We start from the raw sequence: 15,686 nt of genomic DNA on the forward strand, positions 1-15,686 counted from the left end.
CAGGTAAATTTTAGTTCCCTAAACTGGATGGTGTTTTTATTTGAAAAATATACTTCAATCATAAAATATCTGGGAGAACATTACAAAACATTTCTAAATCACCATCACAAAAAGTGCAATCAGATTCAATTTTTACACATGGATCCCGAGCTGCTTCAATGCAATCAATGAATATTACAATCATTTGAATATGGTCATTACAATCAACAGGATGGTGTTGTTTCGATGCCAGAGCCCCGCCTCAATAGTGAAACCTGACGGGAAGTTTCACTAAGATGAGGACACGTTAGTTCCAAGTCCACAGGCAAGTGTGAGTAACCTCCTTATATTTTAAGCAGTAGTTTGTATCTTTACAGATAACTTTAGTTTGATCTATGCCTTTCTGCGATTCTTGATGTAGTACAGATGTAAACGGGGCAAAAATAGACCAAGCAAGAAAAGGTAATAGAGTTGGAGACGGTGGTAAATCACCTTGAGGTAATGTATAATATTCATTAAAAACAAGTCAGCATGAGAGCTTGATTGATTTCCGCAAATGGATTATCACAACTGGCTTTTACAGGAATTATCAGTATGTGCCATGTCAGTAGACTATTTGGAGTGCAGTTTTTTTTAATCCTTAGCAATTTAACACAGGATCTACTGCATTGGCAGTGGAGGCAAAGAATTAGTCTAAAGACTTCGTTTTCATAGAACAACCCAACCGTAAAATCTATATTGCTCTCATTGCAGGCACTGAATTATTTATGAAACGTGCACCGGTGTCGTGTTCTTTATCAATCAACCACACGTCAGTTTCAGTGTCGCAAAGGAAGAATAAAAGAGTGACTGTAAAAACGCCCCTTGCGAAAGTTCCTAAACAGTTGGCATAATCATACAATTATTAACACAGAACTCCAGCAACGAACTCACTATTAATTCTTCAGTGATCATTTTTCTCCGTAACGTAGCTGAGGGTGGTTAATCTTGCAGTGTGCGATTACCTAAAAGTTAGGAGAGTATCTCGAGCTGGCGTCGGCACTGACATGAATGCTACTTTCATATTTCAAAACAAGACAAACCGCTTTATAAAAGAATGTGGTATAGATAGGTTTTGAATGCACAATGTTTAAATAATAAGCGATTCCAAGGCTGTAATCTTGAGATTCAGGGGATAACTATTTAATACAGAGATAAAGACAAAAAAAAACTGCGGATGCTGGAAATCCAAAACAAAAACAAAAACAGAATTACCTGGAAAAACTCAGCAGGTCTGGCAGCATCGAAACGTCAACTCTTTTCTTCTCCGCCGATGCTGCCAGACCTGCTGAGTTTTTCCAGGTAATTCTGTTTTTGTTTTTGTTTTGGATAACTATTTAATCTTCAGCCACCTAGTTAAGGTGACTATAACCTTTTGCCATTGCCAGACAGTGTTATTCTCTATAGTTTTAAAATTGTGCTGCGTAATATCAGCACCTGAATGCTTAAAATGTTTGTGCAAAATTTATACTATTTAAATGGAGTAATACACGCATTTAAACCAGACCATATGATTCCAGTGCTAGTGTTTCAAAATTCTAATAACAATTCCTGCAAGAACAAAATGTCTTAACCTTTTTAATAGATTGTCAAATAATTTTAAAGTCTCCTTGAGATATGCCAAAACACCATATTCCTGTTCCTTAGTGGAAAGATGTCATTATGTTTACCGTAGATATGATGTATTTGACTACAGTAGGTCACACCTCATTAATCCAACTCAATGCTCCATAGATGACTGATAATGTGGTGGCAGTAATGTCACATACACAGGAGAAACCAATACCTCCTCATTGCTGAGATCCACGTCTATAATTTATGCCCAGTATTTAAACTTGCTGCATTCTGTTTCATGGAGCCAGTCTATCATACTGCAAGATAATTCCAGGAGCTAGGAATCACAATAATATAATTAACTGCGCTCCCTAACTGCAACCAACTCAAAAGGTGAGGGAAATTGAAATGCCAGAGTGGAAAAAAGTTCTAAAATTCTGAGTGTTTGTGTTGTTTTAAGAGTAAACTTGTTCTATTTTGTTTGCTAATCAGACAGCAACCAAATTTTTTTCATCATATAGATTTTTTAAAATGGGAAAATTCGGTATTCAGATAATACAGCTTCAGATAATATTAGATAGGATCAGTGAAATCGGAACTGTATATTCAAAAGCATGTATTTGAGAAATTAGTTAGATTAGAGTTTTATTGATATTTTACTTTAAAAGTTGCTAGGATTTAAAAACTCTAGGAGGCAGTGTTGGGTCTCCCATTCTGGCATAAAGTGGACAAGGGCAATCTGAAATTTTGGATGTTAAGAAAACTGCTTGATCTGCTAGAATAGCACACCACTGGAAAATGTGAATCTTTACAATAACAGAATGCACAAGAGTTATCAATAAGCCTGTGGCAACTTTGCAACTTGGCTGAAGTGTATAAATTCTGAGTAATGATACAGAACAACTGTTTGCTCAGCATACTTTTTTTTCAGTCAGGAGCTGTGAGTGTCACTGGCATTTATTGCCCATCTCTACTGCCCGTGCGAAAGTGGTGAACCACCTTCTTGAATTGGTGCAATCCATGTGGTACAGGTAGCCCCACAGTGCTATTAGAAAGGGAGTTCCTGGATTTTGATTCAGCATTGATGAAGGAAAGGCAATATACCTCCAGGTCAGGATGGTGTGTGACTTGGAGAGGGGCTTGCAGGTGGTGGTGTTCTCTTGTGCCTGCTGCCTTTGTCCTTCCAGGTGATGAAATGATTGGTTTAGGAGGCGCTGTCAAAGAAGCCTTGGTGGATTGCTGCAGCAATTGTAGTTGGTTCAAACTGCAACCACATTGAGCAGGTGGTGGAGAGGGTGTATGTTTTAAGTTGGTGCTTTGGATGTCAATCAAGTGGGCCACTTTGTCCTGAATGTTGTCAAGCTTCTTGGGTGTTGCTGGAGGTGCATTCTTTCAGTCAAATGGAGACTTTACCATAATACTAGATGGTGGAAAGGCTTTAGGGTGCATTCAGGAGGTGAGTCCATCGCTGCAGAATATCCAACTTTTGACCTGTTTCTGTAGCCACAGTATTTATGTAATTGGCCCAGTTAAGTTTCTGGTCAATGACAACTCCCTCCAGTGCACTGATGGTGAGGGAATTTGACAATGGTAATGCCATTGAATGCTAAAGTGAGGTGTTTAGACTCTCCCTTGTTGGAGATGGTCATTACCTAACACTTGTGCATTGCGCATATTACTTGTTACTTAATCAGCTCAAGCTTGAATGTTGTCCAGGTCTTGCTATATGTAGGTACAGACTGCTTCATTGTTTGAGGAGATGTGAGCACAACTCAAAACTGTCCAAGCATCAGTAACATCCTCATTCCTGGCCTTATGATGGAGGAAAGGACTTTGATGAAATAACTGAAGATGGTTGTGTCTAGGACACTAGCCTGAGGAACTTCTGCAGTGGTGTCCTGGGGCTGAGATGATTGACGTCTAGTAACTACAAAACCACAACCATATTCCTTTGTGCTAGGCATGACTCTAACCAGTGCAGTTTTCCACCTGATTTTTCTAGGCCAACTTGATGCCACACTCAATCAAATGCATGATGTCTTTCTTACCTCACTTCACCGCTTGAATTCAGCTATTTTGTCCATGTTTGGACCAAGGGTGCAATGACGTCTGAAGCCAAGTGGCCCTGGCAGAACCCAAACTGAGCAGGTTATTCGTGAGTGTCATTTGATTGCACCTTTACATAATTTTACTGCTGATTGAGAGTAGGCTGATGAGGCAATAATTGACCACATTGAATTTGCCCTGCTTTTTGTTGGCAGGGCAACCTGGACAATTTTCCACCTTGTTAAACAGGTTCCAGTGTTGCACTGGAACAGCTTGACTAAGGGGTGACTAGTTCTGCAGCACAATTCTTCAGTACTGCTGTTGGACACTTGTCAGGGCCCATGGCCTTTGTTGTGTCCAGTGCACTCAGCCGTCTTTTGATATCTGTAGAGTGAATCAAATTGGCTGAAGACGGACAGGAACATCAGGAGGAGGCTGAGATGGATCATCCACTCAGCATTTCTGGATGAAGATGGGTGGAAACATGAAACAAAAACAGAAAATTCTGGCAGAACTCAGCAGGTCTAACAGCATCTGTGGAGATAAAGACAGTTAATGTTTCAAGTCCGTATGACTCTTCTTCAGAGCTAAAGAGAAGTAAAACTGTAATGAAATTTATACTGTTTAAGGGGGTGGTGGTGGAACAGGTGAAGCTGGATAGAAGGCCAGCGATAGGTGGAGGCATAGGAGAGATAGGCAAAGATGTCATGAACAAAAGGACAAAGGGGTGTTAACTGTAGTGGTACTGGCTAAAGTGGGTGCTGATGGTGGCATTAAGGTAAGAAAGCACAATGTGATAATAGCAGGACAAGGGTAAGCGCTCTGGAAAGAACAACATGAACAAGTGACAGAAGGCCCTTGTGGGGGTTGTTGGGGGGGAGAGAGGGGTGGAAAAAAAGAGTGAAAATAGGATATAAGGCGGGGATAAAACAATGAATTTAAAAAATGAATAAAAATGAAATTAAATAAAAATAAAAAATAAGTCGATAAAAAATAAAAATGAATATTGAAAAAAGGGGATAAAAAAGGGGTGAGAACGGAGGGGAGAATTCATGGTCTGAAGTTGTTGAACTCAACGTTAAGCCCAGAAGGCTGTAAAGTGTCTAATCAGAAGATGAGGTGCGGTTCCTCCAGTTTGCGTTGGGCTTCACTGGAACATTGCAGCAGGCCAAGGATGGACATGTGGGCATGAGAGCAGGATGGTGTGTTGAAATGGCAAGTGACAGGAAGGTTTGGGTCATGCTTGTGGACAGACCGAAGGTGTTCCGCAAATTGGTGACCCAGTCTGCATTTGATCTCTCCAATGTAGAGGAGGTCACATTGGGAGCAGCGAATGCGGTAGACAAAATTGAAGGAAGTGCAAGTGAAGTGCTGTTTCACCTGAAAGGAATGTTTGGGCCCTTGGATGGTGAGGGGGAGGAGGTAAAGGGGCAGGTGTTGCACCTTTTGCGATTGCATGGGAAGGTGTCATGGAAGGGGGATGAGGTGTTGGGGGTGATGGAGTAGTGGACCAGGAGGGAACAGTCCCTATGGAATGCCGCCAGGGGTGGGGGGGTGCGGTGAAGGGAAGATGTGATTGGTGGTGGCATCATGCTGGAGTTGGTGGAAATGGCAGAGGATGATCCTTTGAATGTGGAGGCTGGTGGGGTGAAAAGTGATGACAAGGGGGACCCTATCATGGTTCTGGGAGGGAGAGGGAGGTGTGAAGGCAGAGGCGCAGGAGATGAGTCAGACACGGTTGAGGGCCCTGTCAACCATAGTGGGTGGAAAATCTCGGTTAAGAAAGGAGGAAAACATAGCAGAAGCGCCATTTTGGAAAGTGGTATCATCAGAGCAGATGCGACGGAGGCGAAGGAACTGAGAGAATAGGATGGAGTCCTTACAGGAAGCAGGGTGTGAGGAGCTATAGTCGAGGTGTTCGCTGCTCCCAATGCAGTCTCCACTACATTGGAGAGACCAAATGCAGACTGAGTGACCGCTTTGCGGAACATCTTCGGTCTGTCTGCAAACATGACCCAGACCAGGCTGTCACTAGCTATTTCAACACACCATCCTGCTCTCATGCCCACATATCCGTTCTTGGCCTGTTGCAATGTTCCAGTGAAGCTCAAAGCAAACTGAAGGAACAGCATCTCATCTTCTGTTCAGGCACTTTACAGGCTTCCAGACCTAAAATTTGAGTTTAGCAACTTCAGACCATGAACTCTCCCCTCCATCCTCACCCCTTTTTTCAACATTAAATTTTATTGCTTAATTTTTATTTTTATCCACTTATTTTTATTTATTTTCATTTTTATTCATTGTTTTATCCCCATCTTTTATCCTATTTTCGATCTTTTTTCCACCACCGCCCCCTCCCCCCACCCCACCCCCCATTAGGGCCATCTGTCACTTGTTCATGTTGTTCTTTCCAGAGTGCTTACCCTTGTCCTGCTATTACCACATTCTGCTTTCTGACCTTAATGCCACCATCAGCATCTCTAGCCAGTACCGCTACTATTAACACCCCTTTGTCCTTTTGTTCATGACATCTTTGCCAATCTCTCCTTTGCCTCCATCTATCACTGGCCTTCTATCCGGCTTCACTTGCTCCACCCGCCTTTAACAGTATAAATTTCATCACATTTTACTTCTCTTCAGCTCTGAAGAAGAGTCAGACTCGAAACATTAACTCTGTTTTTCTCTGCACAGATACCATTAGACCTGCTGAGTTTTTCCAGCATTTTCTGTTTTTGTTTCAGATTTCAACATCCACGGTTTTTGCTTTTATATTTCAACATTTCAAACTTTGCATTCACATGATGGGCTGCACTGTCGTTAAGAATGCGATGTTCATGGAGTCTCCTCCCACTCCAGTTAGTTGTTTAATTGTCCACCAACCTTCACAACTGGTTGCAGAGCTTTGACCTGACTCTTTTGTTGAGGGATTGCCTAGCTTTGTCTATAGCCTTCCGTTGATAATATGCACGCAGTCCTGTGTTATAGCTTCATCAGGTTGACATCTTAACTTTGGGAATGCCTGTTGCTGCTCATTGTAACTTGGCCTTAAATGCCAGTAATATTCTGGCCTGAATGCAGAGCAATTCTTTAAGCTGGACACTCTCGCATTTGACAAAGAGAGTGAAGAAAAACAGATTATCATGGAAATTGTATCAAAGGCCTACTGCCACCAGCTGTCATTACTCATCATTATTCAGGTAGCTAACTTTACAGGCCAATGAATTGCTGTCTAATAATATCAGTAGAGAACTACCTTCTTTGGCTCTAGTTCATCAGGGAAACAGTTACAGAGCTGTGGCATCTGCTGCAGAACACACTTCACATGTAGAGCCTGCACTGTCAGTCAGTCACCATTGCTCTCAACTCTTTTTGTCTTTGGCTGCTTCCAGAGCACCACAGGCAATTTATATCAACTTGAAGTGTAATGCCAAATACCTCACTGAGAAATTGTTCATCAGCGCCAAGTTGTTCATCGCTTTTTCCACTGAATAGGAAAAGCAGCCTGGCAAGACTGTCCAATCTTATCACATTGTGGATTCCCCAAAGTGCAGGAGGATGGTGCCCATGCTGCCATCTGAGCTCCTGGGAACAATTTCTTGGTGCACATACACTGAAAAGGGCTCCACTCCATCAATGTGTAGTATTAATTGATTAATTGATGATCAACATTTGATCCATTAGGTCAATGCCAATTTCATAGGTAGCAGTAAAGATGCTTCAATTTTAAAACAGTCATTTATGCCACCTTTATCTGAAGGAGAAGGCAATCTGTAAGAATGGCTGTTTGTGTCCTAATCAACCCTCTTCAGATATGGTTAGCGATCTGCTTATGCCAGCCATGGATGCTAGTTGAGCACAGATAACTAAATGGCCTCCGTGTTTCAAGGCCATAGAGGACACTCTAAATCATCTGGAGGGAGATTACCTTGCCACAATCCCTCTATGCACTAATATTCTGTGCAACATGGAATCAAATGCCAGATTAGTATAAAAGATTAGTATATCCCCTGTCAGTGTAAGCTTGTCCCCCCTGTTATCAGCTAATGTGCCAAACAGAAAAGTACCTGAAATGTGGGTTTGAGGAGCACAATGGCACTCAAGTGGCTTTGCATTGTAATTGTGAATCAACAGACAAGCATTTTGCAAATAGGCTTGTGAAGTTCCTTTTAACAATTGTGTGCCAATAATGAGCATAGCAAGTTGCAACTTGAAGGAGTATTCTGTAATTGTTTGACCATGTCAGGTCAGTTATCTGGGTGCAGCTATAATAGAGTGAGATGAAGCAGCTTGTTGCAAGTTTGCCTGGCCTAGCTATTTGTATTAAACATCCTTGGATCATCTTGTCTTCACAGTACATGCAGGCTCTCACTGCAAAAAGAATTCAGAATCCCTTTTGCCAGCCTTAGAACTTAGAATTGATGCCTGAGATCAGGGGTGTAGTGCCAAATTTTGAGGTGCCGGAGCTCTAAGAAAATGTGTTGACCATATCATTTCTAAATCTATTACGTTGTTTTTCTATGTATAATCATTTGAGTCCCCAAATGTCAGTAAAATGATGCTTTTTAAATGAAAAGTATTACTGCAGTAGGCATTTTATTTTGAACCATGTGGTATTTTGAATCATTAGTCCTTAGCATAGCTAGAATTTCATTATGGAACAGTTTAATTATTTAATTCAAGCCTATTAAAAACACGAATTACAGAAAATTTTACTTACTTCTAACTGGGGTATGGTATATAGAGGTGGCACAGGACAGGTAGTTGAACCAAAGCTGGGTAAACATGTGACTAATAGGCAAAAGGCAGAGGTTTGAGAGATTTATAAAGTCCAGAAAGAACCAGTTTAAATGTTGCAATTCTTTTATGTATGTTTGCAAAATTTTTTGTCAATTATCTACAGAATTTATTTTGTGGCAAATGGTACATGCTTTGTTGAAGCTTCTTAGGTAGAACTGTGATAAACATTTTCAATATTAAAAGTGTCAAAATGAATGACGCACAATCACTACTATAATAAAGTGAATATTTATCACCATGAGATAAAATAGTATAGTCACCAGCCAAGTGTTTTGATTATATGTCTGGTGTCAACTGTGCCTCGATGAATAGTTCAATAATATTGTGCCGAAATAATATATAATTTTTCAATATTTACATTCTCTTTAAACCTTTATTTTGGACATTAAATAATTTTTTACTCAAAGTGAAATCTCTATTTTTAAAGGGAATATTTTGAATTTTGATTTGTGGAAAGCCAGCAGTCAGACTGCAGTATTGTGGCTATTCAGCTTCACACATTTGTAGATTTTGTTTTCTATAACCTTTATGTATACTAAGCTGAAAGAGAAAGTTTGAGACTTCCACGTTCATGTTCAAATTCCAATTTCAAAGACAATTACCCACCTGTGTTGTTAGCAGAAACAGGAATTCCTTACTCCTGTGAAATAGATAGTAATTACTAACACCTAAGAAGGGAAAAGCAAGATAGAGAAAAGATGATAGACACCAACTTTCTTCATTCTAATTTGAGTTTTTAACTGAAGTTGAATTTTGAATATAGCATAATATATTTGAGCCAGATAGGATGGAAGGGAATATAGGAGGAAGCAAGTTGAGGGTGAGTGGCCTCTAGCCTTTCTCAGCCCACCCTTTGAGAAAGCGAATAAAAATGGTAAGTAGATGAAGTACTATTGCTGAAGTGAATGAAGTAGAGTGGGGGAGGAGGAAAACAGTTGTTTGAATTGACAGTTCAAAGGGGTAAGAGGTATGGATAATTGGGAATTGGAAGAGTGGAGGATGTGATGTGAGCAGGGACTGGAAGAAACATGAGAGGGACTGGAAAGAGAGCCACTGAAGGTCACATTTCCTCCAAAACTCCTATTCAATATGTGGCCAACAGTCATTACTGGCTCCTTTCCTGACATTACCACAGCAAGTCATATTACTTAACACCCCTCACCCAAAAAAGGAAAAGAAAGAGCAATTGCGGGGGAGAGGAAAGCAAAACAGAAGTTAGGAAAAATCGAAGTAGAAGGGGGTGAGAACGTCAAAATTCAAACTGACCAGATAGAGAGAAGCAGCAAAGTACAAGAGATAAATGAGATCACAAAAGCAAAATACTGCGGATGCTGGAAATCTGAAACAAAAACAAAAATTGCTGGAAAAACTCAGCAGGTCTGACAGCATCTGTGGAGAGGAACACACAATTAATGTTTCGAGTCCGCATGACTCTTGTTCAGAACTAAAGAGAAGTAGAAATGTGGTGAAATATATACTGTTTAAGCGGGGTGGGACAGGCGAAGCTGAATAGAAGGCCAGTAATTGGTGGAGGCAAAGGAGAGATTGCAAAAGACGTTGTAAACAAAAGGTCGAAGGGGTATTGATAGTGGTGATACTGGCTAAAGGAGGTGCTAATAGTGACATTAAGTGTAGAAAGCAGGATGAGCAAGTGACAGATGGCTCTAGTGGGGGTGGAGATCAAAAAGGGGTGAGGATGGAGGAGAGAGTTCATGATCTGAAGTTGTTGAACTCAATGTTAAATCTAGAAGGCTGTAAAGTGCCTAGTCGGAGAATGAGGTGCTGTTCCTCCAGTTTGCGTTGAGCTTCACTGGAACATTACAGCAGGCCAAGGACGGACATGTGGGCATGAGAGCAGGATGGTGTGTTGAAATGACAAGCGACAGGAAGGTCTGGGTAATGCTTGCGGACAGACCGAAGCTGTTCCACAAAGCGGTCGCCCAGTCTGTGTTTGGTCTCTCTAATGTAGAGGAGACCGCATTGGGAGCAGCGAATGCAGTAGACTAAACTGAGGGAAGTGCAAGTGAAGTGCTGCTTCACTTGAAAGGAGTGTTTGGGCCCTTGGACGGTGAGAAGGGGGGAAGTAAAGGGGCAGGTGTGGCACTTTCTACGATTGCATGGGAAGATGTCATGGGAGGGGGTTGAGGTGTTGGGGGTGATGGAGGAGTGGACCAGGGTGTCCCAGAGGGAACAGTCCCTACAGAATGCCGCCAGGGGTGGGGGGCCTGAAGGGAAGATGTGTTTGATGGTGGCGTCATGCTGGAGTTGGCGGAAATGGCGGAGGATGATCCTTTGACTGTGGAGGCTGTGGGGGTGAAAAGTGAGGACACCTTTGGTTCTGGGAGGGAAAGGAAGGTGTGAGGGCAGAGGTGTGGGAGATGGGTTGGACACGGTTGAGGACCCTGTCAACCACAGTGGGTGGAAAACCTCGGTTGAGGAAGAAGGAAAACATGTCAGAAGCACTCTTTTGGAAAGTGACATCATCGGAACAGATGTGATGGAGGTGAAGGAACTGAGAGAATGGGATGGATCCCTTACAGGAAGCAGGATGTGAAGAGTTGTAGTTGAGGTAGCTGTGGGAGTCGATGGGCTTGTAATGAATATTGGTGGACAGTCTATCCCCAGAAATTGAGACAGAGAAGTCAAGGAAGGGAAGGGAAGTGTCAGTGATGGACCATGTGAAAGTAATGGAGGGGTGAAAATTGGAAGCAAAATTAATAAATTTTTCCAGGCCCAGACGAGAGTATGAAATGGCACTGAAACAGTCAATGTCTGTTTTGTTGAAGAGTCATGCGGACTCGAATCATTAACTGTGCTCCCTTCCACAGATGCTGCCAAACCTGCTGAGTTTTTCCTGGTATTTTTGTTTTTGTTTTCAATTTTCAGCATCCGCAGTTTTTTGCTTTTATCTATAGTGGTGGATGGGGATTGTTTGGGCCTCTGTTCAAGGAAGAAGCGGAGAGCCCTCAGACCATCCTGGTGGGGGATGGAGGTTTAGAGGGATTGGATGTATAAGGACGTCCCCTCCCTCACCCCCACTAGGTCCATTTGTCACTTGCTCATCCTGTTTTCTACTCTTAATGTCACCATTAGCACCTCCTTTAGCCAGTATCACCACCATCAACACCCCTTCGACCTTTTGTTTGACATAATTTGCAATCTCTCCTTTGCCTCCACCTATCACTGGCCTTCTATCCAGCTCCGCCCATCCCACCCCCCTTAAACTGTATTTATTTCACCACATTTCTACTTCTCTTTAGTTTTGAAGAAGAGTCTTGCGGACTGGAAATGTTAGCTCTGTCTTTCTCTCCACAGATGCTGTCAGACCTGCTGAGCTTTTCCAGCAATTTTTATAAATGAGATCATGTTCTCTGACAAGAGCAACATCAAGGGAGGTTGGCCTAAATAGCCAAGTGGTTATGGTACTGGGTTTGTAACCCCAAGATCAAGAGTTCAAATCTCACAATGGCAAACTATGGAACAATGTAACTTCATCTGAAACAGATGGAAACGTGTTTTTAAAATTGCACTTCAGCCCCACGCTCCTGATCTATGGGCACCCGGTGCGGAAGGGGGTCGGGAAGGAGGAGGACCTCCTCGTGAACCTGCTCCTGGGCCTGGCCAAGTTGGCCATTAACAGGTCCAGGCAGCGGGCGATCGACGGGGGAGTCCCGCCCGATTGTTTGTCCCTCTTCCGCGGCTACGTTCGCTGCCGGATGTCCCTGGAGAAGGAGCACGCGGTGTCTGCTGGCACTCTCGAGGCCTTCCGTGCTCGGTGGGCACCGCGGGGACTGGGGTGTTTTGTTGACCCCTTTAATCACATTTTGATTTAAAGTTTGTAAGTTTCCTTTAAACTTTTTTCTTGGTTTTACAGCTGACCTGAATTAGGGGCTGTGCCTGATTTATCCCAATTTTGTTGATTTGGTTTTCATTTAAAAGATTATCAAGGGAGGTTGACAAGTAACATTAATAATTAGGAGTTCAAATGCCAATACAAATGCAAATCAGATTAATTAATATACTTTTACACTAATACCGTGATTCAACACATTTAAATGAATATCTTGTACATTACAGCAGTAACTATACAGTACTTCTGAAATATTTCATTGGCTGTAAAATGCTTCGGAACATCTTGAACTGCTGAAAGGTGCTGTATAAAGCAAGGATTTCTTTCTGATCTTTGATTATATCAATCAGCATGAAACTTTTGATGATTATTTATAAGTAGATCCAAAATACAAAAATTCTTTTGATATTCTCCCCTGAATAATTCCTGAAGCTTTAATCGCTCTTTCTAAACAATGGGGCAAATAAAACGTACCGAGCGACACACTGTAGTTTCCCAGCATCAAGTTAGATATACACTGATAAAAATGATAATCTATCCTAAATGAACTGAAAATGTATGTCAATTCCCTTTAAAATACATTACCTGTACAAGAAGGGGGACTTGGCTCTCAGTTAATGTCTAAGGTAAGTGAGTGAACCCTTCTGACTCAGTGGTGAGAGTAGTACCACTGAGCCAATGCCAACACCTACAGAAGGAATGTTACTTTTTAACTGATGAATTAGCTTTAACTATGAGTTTCTTAATTATCATTTATCATACAAATATTACTATTTGTTTGTTGTTAGAATTAACTTCTGGGAAACTAACAGAAATCTGCGCCAATTAAAACAATTCTTTTCTGATTCCACAGTAGAATGGGACTGTGTATTCCTGGTATGTTTGCTGTACTTAGCATCTTTGTGGAACCAATAGCAGCCTATGCAAATGGTCAGGTGACTGTTGCTTGTGACACCATGTCTCCAAACCATGGAGGTTTTCCTCAGAAATCATCAAGCCCTGCCATTATCACAGTGGACAAAGATGTGTTCAGCTCAAAGGATCAAATAAAAGGTGTAGATATTTTTAACAGTAAAAAAGATCTTTTCAAATTTTATATTACAGTTGTTAATGTGCTATTGTGTTATTTTCACCTGTGCAAATCCATTTGATCAGTGTTGAAACAAAATGTGTCACAGTACAGTTTATTCAGTATGATATTCAGTAATATTTGGAATGCTTCCTGTGGTTTGTAGTTTGATGCAAATAAATAGTTTGCTAGGCCATTTCCTTACATTGAAAGCTGGTCCTAAGAGGCCACCTCCATGAAGATTGCTGTAGTCTTGCTGAAAAATGCCACGTGCTATCTAAGCATTCCGACTTGCACTCACCAGGATAGCTCACAAGAAATTACCAAACTGTAATGGGGGAACAACAACTTATACTGCATGAGAAGAGAGTGCTGATTGGTTGGCAAGCGCATTGTGATTGGTGGAGAGATAATGGCTACCCTGATCAGATCATCGCTCACTGTATCATGCAAACTCATGAATGAGCCTAAGGCCGCCACTTTCGGTCCCGAAAAGTGCCTGGTCTTCCTCAGATTACTCTGGAAGGGTATGGTGCCTCAAAAATCTGAGCAACAGGTGAAACTAGCCATTGTATGCTGCTACTACGCATTAGCATCATGAATGATATTCTCCACCAACAGGATGCTGCCATCAAGCCAAAATGATGTTCTGCCTAACACACAAATGAATAATGTGTTATATGAATTTCAGAGCCAGTGTGATGCCAGGTATTTAGGCCGTACAACCCAACGCTTGCCGGAAAATATCAAACAGCATACTCCTTTAACTGTTCACAACAGGCAAAGTATTAACCATACCCAACCAGCCTGTGCTTGCAAAACTCAAAACATAATGTCCAACATTGGATTTGATTCCATGAATGGATAACACCTGCTAAACTGTCCCTTCACTTCCTCTCTCCTCACCGTCCAAGGGCCCAAACACTCCTTTCAAGTGAAGCAGCATTTCACTTGCATTTCCCCCAACTTAGTACCTTCAAAAAGTTCCTCTGACATGTCCTCCTTCTTCCTTAACTGAGGTTTTCCACCCATGGTTGTTGACAGGGCCCTCAACCTTGTCCGGCCCATCTCCCGCGCATCCGTCCTCACGCCTTCTCCTCCCTCCCAGAAACATGATAGGGTCCCCCTTGTCCTCACTTATCACCCCACCAGCCTCCGCATTCAAAGGATCATCCTCCGCCATTTCCGCCAACTCCAGCATGATGCCACCACCAAACACATCTTCCCTTCACCCCCGCTATCGGCATTCCATAGGGATCGTTCCCTCCAGGACACCCTGGTTCACTCCTTCATCACCCCCTACTCCTCAACCCCCTCCTATGCCACCACCCCATGCCCATGCAAAAGATGTAACACCTGCCCCTTCACTTCCTTTCTCCTCACCGTCCAAGGGCCCAAACACTCCTTTCAAGTGAAGCAGCATTTCACTTGCATTTCCCCAACTTAGTCTACTGCATTCGTTGCTCCCAATGTGGTCTCCTCTACATTGGAGAGACCAAACGTAAACTGGGCTACCGCTTTGCAGAACACCTATGGTCTGTCCGCAAGAATGACCCAAATCTCCCTGTCGCTTGCCATTTTAACACTCCACCCTACTCTCTCGTCCACATGTCTGTCCTTGGCTTGCTGCATTGTTCCAGTGAAGCCCAACGCAAACTGGAGGAACAACACCTCATCTTCCGATTAGGCACTTTACAGCCTTCTGGACTGAATATTGAATTCAACAACTTTAGGTCTTGAACTCCCTCCTCCATCCCCACCCCCTTTCTGTTTCTTCCCCTTTCCTTTTGTTTTTTCCAATAAATTATATAGATTTTTCTTTTCCCACCTATTTCCATTATTTTTAAATATTTTAAAATCTTTTATGCTCCCCACACCCCCATTAGAGCTATACCTTGAGTGCCCTACCATTCATTCTTAATTAGCACATTCGTTTAGATAATATCACCAACTTTAACACCTCTGTGTTCTTTTGTTCTGTTGCCTGTGACATCTTTTGATGATCTGCTTCTATCACTGCTTGTTTGTCCCTACAACCACACCAACCCCCTCCACTTCTCTCCCCCCACCCAAACCCACCACCCACACCCCACACACACCAGCTTATATTTCACCCCTTTCTTGGATTCACTCAGTTCTGTCGAAGGGTCATGAGGACTCGAAACGTCAACTCTTTTCTTCTCCACCGATGCTGCCAGACCTGCTGAGTTTTTCCAGGTAATTCTGTTTTTGACCTGCTAAACAATCCTGATTGTGCTAAGAATTACACTGAAAACCAATTTAAGATTGTCAGTTGGGCTCGCAGTATGGCTCACTTACGTGTGGTAGAAGCCACATATATTCACACACAGG

At 42.3% G+C, this 15,686-nt stretch overlaps 1 protein-coding gene across 2 annotated transcripts in view; it reads left to right on the forward strand.

Moving 5' to 3' along the window:
- The first annotated feature begins 259 nt into the window (after positions 1–259).
- LOC121289199 (ferric-chelate reductase 1-like) overlaps positions 260–15,686 on the forward strand; it is a 59,994-nt gene continuing 44,567 nt past the window's right edge. The window contains exons 1-2 of one of the 2 annotated variants that reach the window (XM_041208393.1): positions 260–310; positions 13,119–13,318. In XM_041208393.1, coding sequence (XP_041064327.1) covers positions 13,123–13,318 — 196 coding nt within the window. In that variant the 5' untranslated portion in view covers positions 260–310; positions 13,119–13,122. Of the gene's footprint in view, positions 311–3,688; positions 3,728–13,118; positions 13,319–15,686 lie in introns of those variants that run through there. The other variant, XM_041208394.1, reaches the window with a different exon arrangement.

Source organism: Carcharodon carcharias, chromosome 16 (assembly GCF_017639515.1).
Source record: "Carcharodon carcharias isolate sCarCar2 chromosome 16, sCarCar2.pri, whole genome shotgun sequence".
Taxonomy (NCBI): Eukaryota; Metazoa; Chordata; class Chondrichthyes; order Lamniformes; family Lamnidae; genus Carcharodon; species Carcharodon carcharias.